This window comes from Nothoprocta perdicaria, unplaced genomic scaffold (genome assembly GCF_003342845.1).
Source record: "Nothoprocta perdicaria isolate Ctin4 unplaced genomic scaffold, notPer1 scaffold_107, whole genome shotgun sequence".
Taxonomy (NCBI): Eukaryota; Metazoa; Chordata; class Aves; order Tinamiformes; family Tinamidae; genus Nothoprocta; species Nothoprocta perdicaria.
In genome coordinates, this window is record NW_020454172.1 from 2,398,794 (window position 1) to 2,417,662 (window position 18,869).

The 18,869-nt window shown below is 43.4% G+C and overlaps 1 protein-coding gene across 4 annotated transcripts in view; it reads right to left on the minus strand.

Moving 5' to 3' along the window:
• Nucleotides 1-7,317: 7,317 nt before the first annotated feature.
• The window catches only part of JAKMIP2 (janus kinase and microtubule interacting protein 2), a 27,451-nt gene continuing 15,899 nt past the window's right edge, over nt 7,318-18,869 (minus strand). Inside the window, exons 12-21 of one of the 4 annotated variants that reach the window (XM_026045929.1) lie at nt 18,608-18,706; nt 17,133-17,231; nt 16,742-16,795; nt 15,778-15,843; nt 14,810-14,878; nt 14,425-14,502; nt 13,316-13,519; nt 11,895-11,960; nt 10,958-11,030; nt 7,318-7,915 (exon numbers count right to left, since the gene is read on the minus strand). In XM_026045929.1, the coding sequence (XP_025901714.1) occupies nt 10,980-11,030; nt 11,895-11,960; nt 13,316-13,519; nt 14,425-14,502; nt 14,810-14,878; nt 15,778-15,843; nt 16,742-16,795; nt 17,133-17,231; nt 18,608-18,706 (786 nt within the window). In that variant the 3' untranslated portion in view covers nt 7,318-7,915; nt 10,958-10,979. Of the gene's footprint in view, nt 7,916-10,957; nt 11,031-11,642; nt 11,961-13,315; nt 13,520-14,424; nt 14,503-14,809; nt 14,879-15,777; nt 15,844-16,741; nt 16,796-17,132; nt 17,232-18,607; nt 18,707-18,869 lie in introns of those variants that run through there. The other 3 variants (XM_026045938.1, XM_026045922.1, XM_026045946.1) reach the window with 3 other exon arrangements.

The window sequence follows — 18,869 nt, forward strand, 5'->3', positions numbered from 1 at the left end:
TGCGTCCCGTGCGCAGCCCGCGGCGCGCGCGCCCCTGCCGCGCTCCTGTGCGTGCGGCCGCGCGGCCCCGCGCTCGAGCGGCAGTGCGCGTGCAGCCGGCACATGCACCCCTGTGCGCGCACCCCTGCGCATGCAGCCTGCACATGCACCGCTGTGCGTACACCCCTGTGCATGCACCCTGCACATGCACCCCCGTGCATGCACCCCTATGCGTGCAGCCTGCACATGCACCCTGCACATGCACCTCTGCACATGTGCCCCTGCATGCACAGCCAGACACATGCACCCTCACACACACACCCTCACACAGTCCTGCACACATAGTAGTACACTAACACCTTTGCACCCTTATGCATGTAGGCATGCATGTGCACCCTTGTGCACACACACCTTTGCACAAAAAGCAACATGCATGCAGCCTTTCACATGCACACCCTTGGATGCATGCCCTTTCACAGGCAGCCTTGCATGTGCAGCTTTTCACACTCCACCATACACACACCCTCATCCACAGGGCTCTGCCTGTTCACCTTTGCACACCCATGCCCAGCAGGGGCAGCTGCATGTCTGGAGCACAGACCCAGTCTGTGCCAGTCCCAGACTCCCACTGCTGCAGTGCTACAGGGCACATGTGCCCAAGTGTGTCTTGCACCATGGGATGCTGTCAGTGACACTGTTCCCAATCCTCTTGTGCAAATAAAGCACCATGTCCCACCAGCCCAGTGCTCATAGTCGTTACTGGCCAAGCATGTTGCAGCCAGCCTGACAAAGTGGCACGGGCTGCAGGAGCTGCAAGAGCTGGGAATAGGGTGGGTCTGGCCTCTCGGCTCAGGGGGTTATTGCTGCCCGTGCAATGGTGGGCAGCAGAGCAAGTTTGAGAGCAGCTAGTTCCTGTTTCAGGTTTATATTCTTCGATGGTTTTGGTCTGTTTGTCTTTACAAGAGAGCTAGGGTCCTCATCCATGGTGTCTGGCACGACACTAAGATGGAGAGCAGATGAGAGGGCAGCTTTGCCTCTGATGTATTGTTACCTACCTCATCCTGACTGCCCGAGCCCCAGTACTGACAAGTTTATCTGCCCTGCTGAGGTGGGACGCTCAGCCACAGCGTCTGCCTGCAGGGAGCCGGTAGTCCATGGCCGCGGGCCGGGGCAAGGGAGGCAGCGCGGAGCCTCCCGCGAGCAGGAGGCAGCGCCGTGCGGCTCGCGGAAGTGACCACCCCGCAGAGCAGGGCCTGGCTTTCATCTCCTCCTGCAAACATGCAAAAGCCCCAGCATTGCACAGTCTTCAGTAACAACATTTATTTAAATCCTGATTCTTATGTTTATCTTTCCTTTGCATACATGGCATACACCTTTGCATACATGGCGGCAGGGGAGTTACCAGTGCTGCAGAGGAGTATGAGGCTGTTCTAAGATATGAAGACATTAAAACCTGCCCTTTAATGGAAGTTCTTCATGTGTACTCTGGAGACAGGTCTTGGTTTCTTTGCCTTCCCCGCACTTGTTTTCAGACCTCAGTGCTTTTTGCTTAAGATTCTTTTTGTTGCATGACCATAGGTGTCAGAGCGCCTTTAGCTAGCAAATACTGAACTCCACCTTTAATTTTCATGGTATGTGATCACTGCGGTCCAGCAAAATATGTAATTTTTATTTTGGCATATTTATATCTCAGGCCAGATTTGAAGCTTTTGATTATACAGTGGTCAAATGCCCACGTCCTGTAATTAAACACATTTTCATTTCTTTCAGTTGGATGTTAGACACTAGTTGCCAAAGTGCTTTACATGCAAACTGCCGTGAGTAGCGCATCCCCAAACCTGCTGGCAAACCGGGTCCTCACGCTCATCCATGCGAAGCAGCTGGAGAGACAGAGCCCGGGAGAYGTTCCCACGGGAAGGCTGTCCCAGGGCGAGCACACAGGGCCGGCAGGCCTGCAAACACGTTTGCTTTGCTGCTGCAGAGATCCTGCWGGGACTGACACACAGACCTTGCGGTGCATCTCCATGATCAGGGTCTGCATCAGCACCCGGCTACTCGATCCCAGCTGATTATGTCTGCAGTAAAACTGAGACATGGCTTAGGGAAAGCAAAAGCGATGTTCCCAGCTGCGGGTTCCTGCTCTCAGTAATATTGCCCACGTGCTGGGAAGTGCTTGYTGCATTGTGAAGTTAAGGTCTCCTTCTGCTTCCCTTCTGCCCAGCACCACTAGGCATTGGCCCTTGCCACCCTTGCTGCAGTTGGATTTTATTTCAGGATCACTGATACTATCCTGAGCTCTTGCATTAGAGGATTTTCCAGGGCCTCTGGTGCCATGCAGAAATTAAAGAACATGCTCCAGAGCACAAGCTAGCGACCTACCAAAAAGAAGCATTTCTCCATGTATGAGGTGGTTCCAACAGGTATGTGCAGACACAGGCCCCAGGGGACTCACGGGGGTTCAGCTCCTGTTGGCCTCAGGCAGCAGCTCTGCCAGGTACCTCTGGTCACGTCCCTGGCAATCGGACACCCGCGGGAGCCGGGCTGACCTGGCAGCAACTGGACGTGCGGCCGCTGACCTCAGCTCCCACAAGGGGAGTGAAAGGCTCGCGCAGGCCCAGAGCCAAGCCAGAAACTCACAGTGCTCCATGTCTAGCCTTTTGTTCCTGTTTTTCTTTCTGAATTTGCTCAGACTCTCTCAGAAGATGGGAGTGAGTGGGAAGGGAACTGTTATCACAACCCTCATTAGACTTTTGAAAGAAATCAGCTGTTGGTGCTGAGATTTAACCCCCTCCTTTACCTTCTCACAGGCTCAAGATGAGAGTCATGCTCTGGGCAAGGCCATTTCTTCCCTGTGTCAGACCATAGAAAATTATTTTAAACTGGTTTTCCTGTGGACCAGGAGGCAGCAGGTTTTGTGGCTGTACACTAAAGGGATGTAATGCTGGGTAATGTTGTTATCATGATGGATGCACATCTGCTGTGACAGCTCGTTGCTGCCATGGACTGTGGGGTCAGCCAGACATGCAATGCAAAGCAGCACGACAGGGGCATGTAACTCCCTCCATTCCCACCTGCTCCCCACRAGGAATTTTACAGAAAAAGGTTTAATAAAAATAACCTCCTACAATCAGGTATCTGGCACTGATCAAGGTCCACTTAATTTTCTCTTTGTTATTACAAGTATTTTTGTTGTCCTTGAGAATGAAGCATGTTTTCCAGTCCTTGCACTGCAGTTGTGTCTGCAGTGGTGGCAGTTCTTGTCACGCACTAGGACACGGCAGCTAGAAGTGGAGATGGTGGCAACGGGATAATGATCTTAAGGTGCTCTCCCTGGGAAGGCTCTGCTTCCAGAACGCTTTGCACCAGGGCCATGTCTTTGTTCCCAGACACGGGCCTTTCTGCGCGTTTTGGATGTGCTGCTTTGTTTTCCTGGGTGCAGCTTTCCATGGTTTGGTGTCCATGCTGGGTAAGCAACACACTGCAGAGCCTGTCACTGCTGTATGTGCTCTACATGCTGTGCTCTCAGAGGTGAGCCAACGGCCAAGACTGGAAGAACTTCTTTGTGTGTTCTCACAAACTGGAAAAGATGGGGACAGGGTGCTGGTAAGAAGTGAGAAACTGTGCAAAACGAATGTATATTCTCTGCCTCTTTTATCCGGGAGCAGGGGAAAGATGTCCCCAAGGGCCCAGATGCCACCCGTTAGATTGCAAAGCTGCTGCAGTGGCTTTAGCAAAGCTCCTTTCCAAAGCCAAACTACTGCAGAGCTGTAGAGAACAGCAACTGACTCTGCAAAAGCCTGTTCAGTATTTCGTGTCAGAGCCACGGGGGAGGTGGGTTCAGAGTGTGGTCATTTCTACTGCAAAATGCTGCAGCGTTGTCAGAGGCTGTAGCTTCCAGCAGTACTCGTGGCTTGATGTTCGTGACTTCTGGAGCATGAGTGCTAATGGGTTTTACAGAGACCCCTGCTCTGATGAGTGGTCAGAATACATTTATAAATGTCTTTACTAGGCTATTCCAAGAATATTTCTGAAATAGAATGATGCTTTTTACTCCCAGATTTGTTTAGTGTTGAGCAAAATCTGACTGATACTCCAATATTTCAACATATGTGTTTTCTCCTGAAATGAGCCAATAGTTGGAATGTTAACAAACAGACAGTGAATGTCTCTGTGAAACTGAAGTGATACTACTTTTTTAAAAAGGTTGCTGTTTTATTTTTTATATAAACTAAAACACCAGAGGTCATTGAATCCTATATTAAATACATAAATTAAAAAATAACCATTCATAAAACTTTACATACAATTAAGGATTCTCTTCTACACGTTAATACATATAGTACAGATACATGTCCAGTGTTTATCAAAGGGTCATTCTGCCAAGTCATTTACAATTCTCTTCTGGAATACACACCAAAAAGTCTGGGAACAACAACAACAACAAAAAATATGTATGTATGTATATATATGTACACACACACATATATATGTATATATAAATAAAAAACATATGGGTGCTGATGTGAGGGAGGACAGGGGAAGAGAGGCAGCCTGGGACCATCAGTGGGAGCACGGCCGTATCTGCAGCCGCCTGGGGCAGGGGGGAAGCCTGGCCTTGGGCCCTGGGATGGCGGGGATGGACACTGGGAAGGACGCCRGGATTTGACGGCTGCAGTGTAGGAGGATGTCCCCAGGAGGCTGAGCCAGGTGCTGCAGATACCGCATGTGCACAAAAGAAGGAAAACTGCAGTGTTGCGTGCCAGGGATGCCGACAGGCGCAGCCGGCACTGTAATACTGCATGGCGGCTCTTCTCCTTGTGCCGCCCTGGTGCCTAAATCCCCAGCCTGGCAGGGCATTCAGCAATGTGTTTCAGTGGAGCAAATGTGGCCAGCCCAGCTCTGCCCAGGCCGACCTGCCCACTGCCCGTGTCCCACCCCTGCTCCGACGGCATCCGCAGCCCGGCGTGCCGGAGCGGGGATGCCGCGGGAGCCGCGAGAGCCGCACTTGCCCTCCAGAGCTGGGGTGAACCCGCCTTGCCCGCTGGGTGGTTGTGGGGAGGCTGGCTGCGCTGGATAATGTGAGGGAGGATTCTCAACACTTTGCATCACTGAATGTCAGGAACAACAGAAAGCTCTGGATAAACCGCCTCCGGACAGGGAGCAATTAAAAATGATGCCCCAAATCAGAACCAAACCTACTTGTCCATGAGATGTAAAACTAAACTAACGAGGAGTGCACCAGTTGGGGCAGCCAAGCAATCCTAGGTTCAGTTCCCTGTACCTAGATTGCAAGTATACTTTCATATACTATAGCAGTGAATTACTATATACAATAGGGCTACATATATATATGTATACATATATATACACCCACAAGCATCAAACTCAGTTTGATCTAGCTGACAAGAGAAGGTTTGTACTAGTCACATCAGCAAGTGTTTTTTTTTTGGCATGGCTCATGCTATGCTGCAGGGAGAGCACAGCAGCTCCCAGACCTCCAGGGGAAATCCTGCAAGCTTCAAGTCTGCAGAGTATTTCCAAGTTGCACCAAGGTACGCTGCAAACCGTCTGCCAACCTGTGAGCCCTTGGAAATGGAGCACCAGCATGCATAGGTAGGGCCATGCTTACACACAAAAGTAAAGAAGGGGAAAGAGGGCAAAAGACAGAAAGGAGAGAAAGATGTGGACAGCACAGTTCAGAGGTTCTAACTGATGAAGTCAGCCACAAAGCCAGCCCGGTGTGTCCTGAAGTTAGACACTTTTATCAATGCCATGAGCCTCTACGACTGCCAGTAACAGACATGACATTTTTGCAGAAGTTGCCTTGCGATGTGAATGTGTCACGAGTGTGGGGGGACACGAAGCACCTGCACCAAGGAGTTTCGGGGCTCAGCTGCTGGTGGCACCTGGGAAAGCACTGGGTAGGTCCAGACCAGCTGTGTGCACAGGGCAGGGAGGGCAAGAACTTGAGCAAGGGCATGCGATGGCCTCACACCCATTTAACAGAACTTATAGCTGGTGCCCAAGGYAATAACCTCCTTTGCTAAAACAGACTGCTTCTAGAAGCTACAGTCCTTTTGTAATTTAATTTAATTTTAAGGAGAGAAAAAAATGATTTGCTAATAGCTTCTAAACTTCAATGCAAGTCTCAGTACAACTTCCTGTCATGCAACACACGGGGATGTTAGTGAATTCCATGGAGAAATGGGGCCCAGTTCTGCAGTACACTCGGGTGACTGGGTATTAATGATTAAAAGCTATTCTGGCCAAAAAGTATGTGTGAGGAAGAGGGATCCCTACACAAGATGATCTTCATCCCTGCTGTGGTCCAGGAGCTGCCTTTGGCCTGCTGAGTCTCTTCACTGCTTTGTGCCGCAGTTGCTCCACCTGCAAAATTGAGCCAGCAAACAAGAGAGGCTCTGCAAGGTGCCACCTTGGCACCGGCGAGCCCTGCTCTGGAGGCTGTAAGCTGGCCCTTGGTTTTCTCTTTTCCCATAAAGCCCATTTTAAATTCCAGATAAAATTAAGGCCCCTTTGTGCAAGACACAGCTCGAATGGCAGGAACAGACAAGGCTCTTATTCCAGGGACGTACAAGCAGAGACACAGTGAGTGTGGGACATCTCCATTGCTCATGTGGCAAACAAAGGGAAAGCTGAACGCAGGTATTTGCACCCATCAGGTGCAGGAACTTCATTTCTCACGTGTATTGCAGGTGTCAATGCTCCCAGAGGTTGCTTCTTCCTGACCATGACAGGGTGGCAGCCCCATGTTCTTGAATTGGACCGAGGCATGGGCTAGAGAGTGGAGCGATGCTCTCAAGTGCAAACTGCTTCCCATTACTAGTAATGTTGGAAAAGTCTAAATGCAGTAGTGATATGCATTCACACTTCTCATGAGGATGAATTTCACAGAGTTTTCCCCCCTTTTTGGTTATGTGTCACTGATTACAGCCAGCTAACAAGAATCAGTTTGACGAGTCAAACCAAAATGTTAGATGTTCAGCATCTATGTTCTACGTTCAGCAGCATCCAAGCCAAGCACTCGGAAGCTGATGCTTTGCATATGGGACCATGTTGGCACAGAGGCTGGGATTTTCTCATGCCCTCCAGCACAGTCTTCTTCTTCAGAGCCGCTCTGAGGGTCCGGAGCGATCATCTCCAGCAGGTAACTCAAAGAGCAGCGCCRGGGGAGCTCAATGCTACTTGTACAGCAGCCTCCAGCAGGGACGTGTCTGCCAGGGCCGGGCTGCTCCCAGCGAGCACGAGGAAAGGCTGCAGCTCTGCCCCAACCCTTCCTAGCCCTTGCGCACGAGGTTTCGCTCGTGGACGCCAACACGGGCCCGTCATGCACAAGCCAAAGGCTTTTTTTGTCTTTTTCCCCCATACTGCAGCTGTTGTTGTTCCTGAGTGTAAAAGCGAACSAGAGGCCCTGGAGCAATCGTGTCGTCTGCTGCCACCAAGCGCTTCAGCGCGGGCCCCTCCAGTGCGGGACGTGCTGCTCCTGCTCTGCCCTGCACTTCCCAGTCCGTTCGTGAGAGGACGGCGTTGCTCTGCAGTGATGCCCTGCACAGCAGGGATCAATTCAGCGGTAACTTTGGTTCCGTGCCCAAGACACACTTTGACTCTGTCAGCTGAAAGTGGTTCCTTGCTGTTCGCTTCACGCTTTTCCTAAGTGATGTAGTTCACTGCTTATTTTTCTTCCTCATTCTTTAGTTTTGACATATAGGATTTCATTATATGCAGCATATACCATAGTTTTAGACAGGAACTGTCAATTAACAAATCTTGAGTGATGGCTTTAAAATATAAGGTGTTTGCAGTCTTGGCTACAGGTTGTTCACTTGTGGGTTTTTTAAGTAGGTGTAAACAATGTTCTCTTCATTGGGGGGAGCTGGAAGCATTTGCCTTTCTAAGGACTCATCTGTGGTCTGGCACTCTAGAAATAGAAAAACAGAACATTGATATCAAGTAACAGCTAAGCTGCTCCTCCCCCTATCCAGCTGACAGGATGGAGTCCATGAGTGGCACAATGGAGCAGATCTGTTCTTACACATATCAGCTAACCGGACCRACTGTTCCTGTTCACCTGTGTGAACAGTGTTTGTGAAAATTCTGAGTATTCTGGCAACAAATTGATTATGAATTTAAATGTGAACCAGGCCTCTTTCTTTGAACCCTGTGAGGTACCTCCCTCCAATCCATGGAAGCTCCCATGACTTCTGCATGGGGTRGTCACGCTCTGGCCAGGGAAAACTGTCATGTTTCTAGATGACTAAAACTTGCCCGTGGTGGAGACAGGGCAGCAGGTGACAAGCGTGCGGTGTGAGGCCAGCCCCAGGTGTTCACCAGGGCAAGCAGGAGGAGAGCACAGGCTGCTCCCTGCTCAGGATGACTCTCCTGGGTACAGAGAAAAAAAATAGCTTTTTGTGTTTGAAACCAGGATTTTTCTCTGCTTTCTCATCATTCAATTCTACTATGTAAGTTTTACTGAGGGCAACACACATGCAAACCTGGTTTCCCTATGTGATCATAGGTATGTGTGTACATGAATGTGGATACACCCAAGTACAGGGAAAAAAAAAAAGAAACTCAGATAAGAGAGTCACATATAAACAGGAACTGGAGAATTCTGATATGGGTGCTGAACTTTTATGCGTCTGGTTTCATTAAYCCACTCTTCCCTTGTTTCAAATGCTTGTCCTGTCTTATCTGGAAAATGTAGTAGTGGGTGCTGTACCCACCTAGATAGAGAAAGAAGCCAGAAGCTTCCTCTGGAGCTATTACAGTCCAGCCTGTCTTAAGAGGGGCAGAAAATGATTTAGTGTCCTCTGACTATTAGCCTTGCTGAATGATGCCAAGGGAGGAGTCCTCTCAAGGCATCAAATAAGCTGACAGCTTGTGCTCGAGACGGGACCCCACGGCACCTGCAGGTGGAAGAATCACTGCATGCAGATCATCATCATCTGCAGGCTGCCTAAGCGGAAGCACAAAACTCTCATCAGCTTTCTCTGACCAACTGAAAGCTGCCTTCAAATAGGCCAAAAGAACATAAATGCAATCAGCAAATACGGAGGATTTGTTTTTTTGTTGTTGTTGAGGGTCTTGATTTTTCTCCTTGTATACCTCTGTTTTTCCCCTTCCAGCTTTGAATAGAGGGAAGGGATGGCTCCTTTGCGAGAAAGGTTTCAGTCTGCCTACAAATACCCCGCTGCAATAATTACAAGGTTGTTAAGACAACAATATGAAAGTCACTGTAGAATCGATGTGCACAAATGCCCACTGCAGACTGGGTGCGAGAGAGTAGAAAACTGTAAAATCAAATTTCACTAGTTATGGCCACTCAAAATAACTCCTGACTGCTATGCAGTGTCATCATTCCCGGAACGACTGCTGCAGAAACACTATTAGTGAGTGAGCAGCCATAACTTAACCTCTTTAAAACAGCATTCATTGGAGCAAGATGATATATTCTAAATAGCGGGAAATCTGTAAAGAGATTGGCAATTGCTTACAAGAGCCATGATCACTGGTCTGCTCCCCACCCCAGTGGGCAAAGCACAGACTTCTTTTTTGTTCATACCCCTTCAGCTCCTCTTCCAAATATACAATTTGTTAAGACCATTAAAATATACACTTTGAGGTCTGTTCGGACCAGGAAGCAACAGATTCCAGTTGCTATAGCTAATTAAAAGCTGTCTCTCCATAAAAAAAGAAAAAAAAAGAAAAAAAAAGAAAAAAAAAGAAAAAAAAAGAAAAAAAAAAGAAAAAAAAAGAAATAAAAAGAAAAAAAAAGAAAAAAAAAACCCCGATCTAACTGAAATGTAGCACAAAATAGGTGGCTTTAAAAACAAATAAATGAAAAGAACCAATGATGCTTAATTATGTTGTATCTGGAAACAAGCACTAAGCTGGTACAAATGGTAGAAGGATGTGGTAAAAACGTTTTACATGCACAGTGTTTCATACTCAGCTCATCTCAAGTGCAGGACAGAAAAGTTTAGTTACTGACATAGTCCATGGAACCAGGAATTACAGTGAGAAACTTAACACTATGCTCCAGCCTCCAATCAAAAAATTCTGATCTGTCATTACACAGCCTAGATAATGTTGCATTTAAAAATTCAAGGACACGTTCTACTTCATTTATACTGGGTAAGATTAAAAAAAAAAAAAAAAAAAAGAAGGACACTTAGTCCAGCATGCTGGCTATGAATGTGGCCAGGCATGGAGAGAAAAATGCAATGCCAAACACATAACTGCCTGATTGATTTCCTCACATTCCCATTGCTTTTTGAACTCTGAACTTCCAGCTGTTCAAGTGTTTTTGTTTCAAAGTTATGACATAATTGCTTGTGCTGGAGGAGACAGTGAACGCAGCAACCTCTTGAGGCACTCTGCCCCAATAAATTTTCCAGACCTCTCCCACAGCACCTTTCATAGGATTTCTCTTTCTGAGCCCAAGAAGTCACCTGTGCCCTCTTTCCTTCAGTTGCTGATCCTCCTTTTCCTGCTGTTTTTTGTATTCTTCCTAGTTCTGAGCACTGCGTTGATGTTTTTGTAGCTTTGTCTATTATACTCTCCTGATCTGAGTGGTAGCAGTCAGTTCAGAGCCCATCACGATGTCTACAAAGTTGAGAATGAAAACTTTTTTCCCAGCTGTATCACTTTGCAAATATCAGTATTGAATTTAATCTGCAATTCTCTTCACTGCTTGATACTGAGAAATTCTAGATGGCTTTTATTTTTGCTTAATTTTACCATTCTGAATAGTTTAGGATCATCGGAAAATTTTTGTCAGTTCACTTATAAGTGTGGTGGATAGCATTGGTCTGACTGTAACTCTTGAGTAAGCTCATCAGTGCCCACTGTTCCTTGGGAACTGCTGCAAATCAACACTGATCTGCTGAATTCTCTGAAATAAGGATCTGATCTTCTGCTAGAAGCACTAGCCTCGAGGGAAAAAGTGAAGTAGTCTTACCTTTCCAAGAGGCACATTGACATCAAGGCCAAAGAATAAAGGCAAGAGAGAAGAACAAGAATAGAAATAGAAACTGCAGGAGAAAAAGAAGACAGTGTAAAAACAAGATGCTGTAGTGTTTTAAGCATCAGGATTAGTTCTTTTTGTACTCTGCAGAACAATTAAAATAATTATGTATTTAGAGAACACTCTTATTTCCTTAGTTGCTCCTGTAAGTGCCAAACCATTTCCAGATTTAAAAAACAAACATATTCCATTTTTGTATTAATTCTGGTGAGGAATTACAATCAGCACCATTTTGAAAGCCTTAGCTGTATTTGTCACTGTGAACCATGATGGGTTGCTCAAAGTCACAAATCTAGATATCAAACATAGCACAGGATGTTTTTTAAGTGGGTTAAGTAAGTATAAAAATAAAGAATATAGTTTCATGTATAGGCAAGATTTTCTACTGTACTCTACTGACTGCATAGTCAATGCAGCAGCATCTGCAAAGAGGACAGCATGAGAACCTGGTTCCTTAGTCCTGCCAAGTAAGGGCAGTCTTCAAATCTCCACTAGGTTTCATTTCGGTTTTTTTGCTTGCTAGCCTCACCTTGGCTTTAATGGAAGTACTGTCCACCAAGCCAGCATATAAGAACCAATGAAAGGTTTCATTACTTGGTCCAATATAATTCACTTTAATTAAAAATGTTCATAATGTAATCATTTATTTCCTAAAATGAAACACTTTGTTGTAGAGGATACTCTAAGATTAAAGTTTGGATATAATAAAAGTCACAAGTTGAAAAGAAAGCACAGTAGAAAGACACTAACTTCGAGCAGGGTCRAACTGCTCCAGCTAAACAAAGCAGGACATTTAGTTCAAGAAAATTAGATGATGACTCTCTCTCTCAAAAAAAAGATTGCTTTGCTTCAGAAACATAACAGAACTAACCTTTTCCTCCAGATCCTTGATTTGTCTCTTTTGGATGTCAGTTTTGTCTTCTAAATCTCGGATCCTCTAGAAATTAGAACAGAAAACATCTAGACTAAGTTCCTAGTAGGTTTGCTCTTCTGAACAAGTGTCTTGATGTCTCAAGCGCTAAAAGCCTAGATGTGAACAGATCCATTCTTGGCAGGGACCATCTCGTACACTACTGAAGCATTGTTATTTGATTTGGAATGATAAATGTATATGGTACCATGAAAATACTGATTCTGTGGTGAGCTGAAAAGATGTAATTTGTTATATTTGTTACTGAGGTGTATTTTAAACAGTCCTAAGTACTACTAAAAATGTAACATGAATTTAATTTTGGGGAAAGTTTCCACATTTTGTGAAAAAATAACCCACATAGCAGGGACAAAATTACCACCCATAAAAAATGAAGCTATGAATCTCTGTATCTTTTCTCTATTTAGTCAGGGAGTAAGCTCATGGGCTAGCAAAGGGCAGAAAGCCAGAGGGGCAAACCAGGAGACACATGGAGCGCAGACCGCACTTCTCTGACCACCTTCCCAGCTTTCTGGAGATAGAGAACTAGCAGATGGCAGCCTTCAAACACTACTTCTTCCCTTTGTTACCTCTCATATTTTCCCAACTCCACCTACCACAGAGGTTGGATAAGAGTTGTTCAAAAAGCCAAAACTCCTTTGGCTTAATCAAGACAGTGGTCATTGCTGAAATCAAGAAGTCACTACACAAAAGCCCAGTAAGAAGGGCACTTATCTGAAATAAGGTGGGCCAGTTTCAAGTCTTCAACTCAGAATTAGGCAGGAATGTGAAAACTACATCTTCATGCCTGAAGCAAAAACCTTAACCACCATATATGCTCTTTCTTTTATTTCCATAAATGACAGTAGAGTTGTTTTTGTTTCATTTTACTGCTGTCAGTAACATATGGTGATTTCTTGTCATTCTGCCTTGGGACCTCAGATCAGCAAACACTGGTCTTTGAAGGTGAAATGTTGCATTATATCTCAGTGCTAAAACACCTTCTACTCGCTTTAAGAGAGAAGGAGCAGCAGTATCTGGAAAAAAGAGATGACTGCTACATGAGCCAGAGACTCTCATACAGATCCACCTATTCCAAGTCCAATAACTGGTGGTGACCATATGTATTATAAAGCTGGATTCATGCAGACATAATTTTGGATGAAATACTTTTGGTTTGGAATTTTAAGATTCAAAATATGCCAAAACAATCCATCACGAAATAATATTGTGTGCAGCTGCATGCCCAGTAAAGAAACAATGCATAACTCAGAAAAATAGACTCCAGGCTCATACATGAACCTACAGCTTGCCTCAGTTTKATCTCAACTTATACAACAAAACTGAATAGATCTATATGTGCTTGAATTCCTGTGTCTTACCTGATGAGCCTGCTGAAGCAGCTCCATCCTTTCCTGAAGAATCTGGCAATCATATTCTCTGCTTTTCCTCAGCATCTGACGTCTTAGTTTTTCCACTGCTGTCCTCAGCTCTTCCTGCTGTTTTTCAGTGAGCAGTTCCCCAAACTTTATTACTGTTTCTTGCTGCAAAGCATTGTACAAGGTGGCTTCAAGCTCCTGGATTCTCTGGTCAGTGCAAACCAGAAGTCAATTAGAGATGGAACAGTCTATAAACCCTTGGAAGGACAGGGGAGGGGTTAGTGGCAGATTCAGGCACCTGCATGAAAGGTGGTCCCTATGCTCAAGCGTGCAAAAGCGTGAAGCAGAATTCATAAAAATGGTTCCATATTTTCATGCACACAAAAAATACATATGGGCTTTAACTTTTATGATATTTCAATATTAATCATTGAAATCCTTCACTGATTTTCTAAAGCTGTTACAGAGTTGATCCAGAGCCAGATGGAATTTTCATACCTATTTTATAATTATAATTAGAAAAAGATGAATATTTTACCAATTCTAAAATTTTGACCTACCCTGGTAAAAATCAACAGGAGAAAGATTGAAGGTCAGCATATCAGACTGCAATTCTCTTAATCCTGGTATGAATAAATGCGCTTAGTAAGTGAAAAATGAAACACACTATACTTGCACCTACATGCAGCCCTCTCTGATATAGCAGTGTGTTACAGCAAAGCTCTTGCTGTTTGTGGCATGTTGCACATGTTGCACTTAGCACACACAACATGTGCTAAAGGGGTTGTCTAAGATTCCAGATCTGAGTTCCAACTGGTTGCACTGACTGTAGTGGGACAACCTGAATTTAACGAACATCTGCTTCTAAATGACAAAGGAGTTTCTGACTTCCACAGACCCTGAATTTTATGGTGTGAAAAGGCAAGGTGCCATGCTGAGGCTGTGCAGCCTGCATGCTAGCAAGTTAGCAGAATGAGAAAAAAACAAGCCAAAATTAAAATATAGGTATTTGCTCATGAAATACAAGAAACTCTCTTTTACTGATCCTACAGGAATCTGTGTCTTGTCAAAGTGCAGGCCAGGTTGTGCTGTAGCATTTCCTTTGTACATACCATGTATGCTTGGTCAAGAGCTTGCTTCCTGTAGTCTAATTCTTCCTCCAAATAACCTTTTATTTTGCAAAATTGCTCCTACAATGAAGGATCATTTGGACAAAAAAAAAAGAATTAGTTACTCAAAATACTATGGGAAGTGTTATTCTATCAACTACAGATGTCTTACTTGGGTGGGATTATGAAACTGGTCTTCAATTGACTCTACAGAGTTATTAATAAAGCCAATTAGTAACAATTTTATGGATTCACCATAAAATTCAGATGAAACCTGCTTGCTTAATTTGCCGAGAGATCTTCTTTTAGTGAACATTTGGCACACAAAATAAATGCAATACACTCAACAGCCTGTTTCTAAAATGTGTATTAAAAAAAATATCCCTACCATATCACTTTCCAGTTCCATCATCTTCTGGTGCAGAGCAGCTTCAGCTCCCTCAATCTGCTGGATCCACTAGAGGACAGACAACAAAAACTGTAACCTGTTGTGTTTTCTAGGCATCCAGGTAGTGGCAAATGGACATCTCCATGATCTTGTCAGTCTATTTTTAGTTACCTATTATTAGCTCTGGGCCCTTCTTGAGGCTGTTCTCCTGTGAGTGGTAGAGCTGTGAGGTCTATTGATGATGCTTGTCGGAGAGGAAGCCAGAGGCTCACCTTTGGGTTATTCAAAGATGGAAAAGCACACTGCTTTGGATAGGCAGGGTATAATATGACATCCCGTGGGTAAGGGCCTGTGGGGTTGTGGCATCTGAAAATAGCTTAACTAGGTAGATGGTGGTTCCCTGTGCACAGGGGAAATCGCTAAGTAGGTTCATATTGGTAAGTAGGTCATCTTGCCAACACAGTTGCCACAACTTTGAGCCACAAAAAAAGCAGTGTTAACCAATCCTCTTTTTCTTTCTAATTTCCCAAACAAGGAATTTAGAGAAACATTTTCAGTGGATATTTTGCATACATGTCTCTTCAGAAGCTTTGGAAATCTCAGAACTAGAAATCTCAGATATTTGCTAATTACAGCTTAAATGTCTGATGGTTTCTCAATTCAGTTCACAATTGCAAGTTTCATTTTACATCCTTTTTGCATTTTCAGCTGTTCTGACTTGCTATTTTTGCTTTACCAAAACTCTTTGCGTCTGTGATTACATTAAGGCATTCCTATTCTTGCAAAATCTCTGGCTAATATTCAGTCTTATAAAATAGAGCTGCTGGTACAGTTTATTGGGGAAATCACTCTCTTGGTATAAGTTTTCCTATATTAGGAAGTTTGACAGTACCAAAAACTACAGAAAATAAATTTCTAGGGCAAGATGAGGACTTAGATAACACACAAGAAAAGCAAACACATGTTACCTTTTCTGCCAAGGACAATACAGTGGAAGCCTGAATTATGGCCACTTGCTCTTCATTTCTTAAATTCTGTGAGGAGAAAGAGACATAGGAAAAAAATAAACCTAAGAGCAGCAGTTTCCCAGAGGTGAGTGTTTGTTAAAAAAAAGTCMAAATCTTGTTCTTTCTGCATTAATTCCACAAAATAACAGAAGTCAATGAATACAGATTATCCAAACAATAGATCAGCTCTTGAGTGCTTAGTGGGAATTCTGTGTGCAGGGTGTCCTATTCACATAAAAATATTCAGAGTGTTTTAAGATTTTTAAAAGAGCAATTCTATTCCCTTTCTGCATGATGTATACTGATTATATGTTTTTATATCACTTCATCTTATAAGAAATGTAGACTAAAATTAGATGCATTTATTTGTCTTTACACTGGTTTTATAAAGCTGGATTTTCATTCATCCATGCTTACTTTAAAAATAATGCTAATTTACATCAGCATTAAGTGAGGAGACAATCACTGTTCATAGTTTTTATTTCTTACACACTTTCTTAAAATATTTCTAAAGTTGGCCAGACATACAGGATGTTTTCTTTCACGCAGAGGACTAAAGTGGGCAGCAATGCCCTCTTAGAAAGTCAAGGAGAATGTGCTTATTAATGAAGCTCCCTGCAGAGGAATCCTAGTTCTAACAAAAGATGTGGTTGGCTCACATGACCAGTTTAGTTCATATGCTTTGCTGAAGCTTGGACATGAGTTAAGAGATGTTAAAGCTGGACCTTCATTACTGGTTCCCCAATTACTGAAATCTCCCAATCTCCTTAACGTCTGCAGAAAAACACTCTTTAAATGAATGATTMTAGTATTAAATAATTTCACCAAATACCTTAGAAAATAGCCATGACAGTTATAGATTTCACTTGTTCTAACTGCTCACAATACAGCTKGTTTAGGAAAAGCATCTCTCACTTTTGCTTACCCCATTATCACCTAAGATGTCTAACTGCTTTATGAGGTCTGGGATGCTGACATCCTGCAAAGACAGAACAAAATAAAGGCATSACACAGTTAATCACAGTCTCAATATGTGTCCTTCCTATGACCAACACTGAGATCAACCATCAACATTTTGTATTATCTCATTTAAAATGTGCCATAAGCTGAATTTCATCTGCCTTTGAGCCAGATTTTATGATTATGTTAAAAATTAGAAATCCAATTCAATTGCATCATTCATCTCACATGCTTACATTAGAGTAAGTTTAAATGCTTAAAATATAGTGKAATTCCAGTCAGAGAATGATGTAACAAGTTACGTAGGCAGCATATATCACTGTTGTGCTAAGTGCTCTTTTACTAAACTAACCTACCTTAACTCCCTCCTTCATGCAGTAGATCTGTAGAGCACTCACACCATTTGAGAATGGGTGAATCTGGAGATTAAATGGTGGTGACCGTCTCTCTCTTTCCTTAAAGTACATTGAAAAGAAATCTTCATGTTAAAATGAATGAGATATGTAGAGAGTTCATTAACTGTCATGGTTCCTCTTATTTTAACAGGTTTTGCAAATATAAATTCTTGTTGAAAAAAAATCAAAAACATACACATAAACCAATCATAGAATCATTAAATGTAATTGAAGAAATCAAAGAAAAAGACGCTCCAAACAGTGTAACAAGTGGGATTGGATGCTAAAAGAAACTGAATTGTTTTGCAGACATTTATTTATTTGATGGATGATGTCTATTTGCAAATTGTCTATGGGAAGCCTGTCATTTGCATGAGACTTGCATGTCATTTAAAGCAATTTCCTTAATAAAGTCATGAACAGCTATATATTGTTGCAAAAACTCCCTTTAGAAACAGATATTTAAGATTTAAGACTACTACGATACTCAGACTTGCACATTTGGTCATCCTGGTAAGTCATAATGTTCTAACATCCATGGAAAGCAATACATTCAAAAAAGAAATAAACTTGATCATATTTGCTATTTTTACAGCCCTCACTAGATATAAACTACAAAGTATTTGTCCAGCTTTAATGGACCAATGACAAGAATGAAAAATTACTCTGGAAGATATTATTTCTCATCCCTTTCAGGTATTCAGGCAAGAACAGAAGTGAAGAACAAAATTCACTTTAAAATGTATTTTGGTTTACAAATATTTAAGTGAATTTATAAGTTCAATCCCAAAAACTGTGGGAAAGGTTTGTAAATTAGGCACAAATCTGTCACAACTCTGATTTGTGAGGGCTAGGAAAGGCTCTGCATTACACATGCTGAATGGCAAGAARATAAAACCTCAGACAACAACTGAAAAGTACAACTGGAAAATAAAATCACTTATGCTGGAGAACAGGTCAGATGGAAGGCTTTCTTGGTTGAGACTCATAACAAGAATCCATAACTAAAGAGAAAGGGGGGGGGCTTTCTCTTTTAAAGTTTAAAGAGAGGAAAACCCAACTCTGACATAATCCTCCTTTAGCCAAACACAGAATCAAACCTAAAGTTGCTGAACCTCCTTAAGGATTCTCCAAAGTCACCTGAGGTAATGCTATTAGTTTGTGCTCAGGTAATGAGGAGGCTCCTTAATGGGAAACACACAGGTGCCTGTGAAAGTCACAGTGCCTGGACAGTCTGAACATCTGCCTGCAGTCTCTGCARATGTTGTTGGTATTTATATCGTGGTAACACCTGAAGCCCCCAGAATGAAATTAGGACATTTCCAGACCAACTATCATAGAAGCACAAGCAGGAGCCACATGTGGTTTTGACACATACTAATGTTGCCAATAATAGTGTTAAAGACTATATCTACTGTAAGGAGCTCATCTGTCACCTCCAGCTCGAGGTTGCGAAATTCCAGCAGCTCATTCTGGTCTCGGGCATCCTGGAGCTCCTGTTGCAGACGGCTGTTATCTGCTTCCAGTTTCTCTATCTAACAGAAATATGTAAATTCATGATCTGTGTGATTGTTAATAAGAAAATTGAATATTTAGCAAGTAGTTCAGGCAGCATAGGCATTGCAAAATCCAAACTCTAGATATGACTCAGTACTTGCAGTGGTACAGATTCACAGATTCACAGATTCACAGAATATT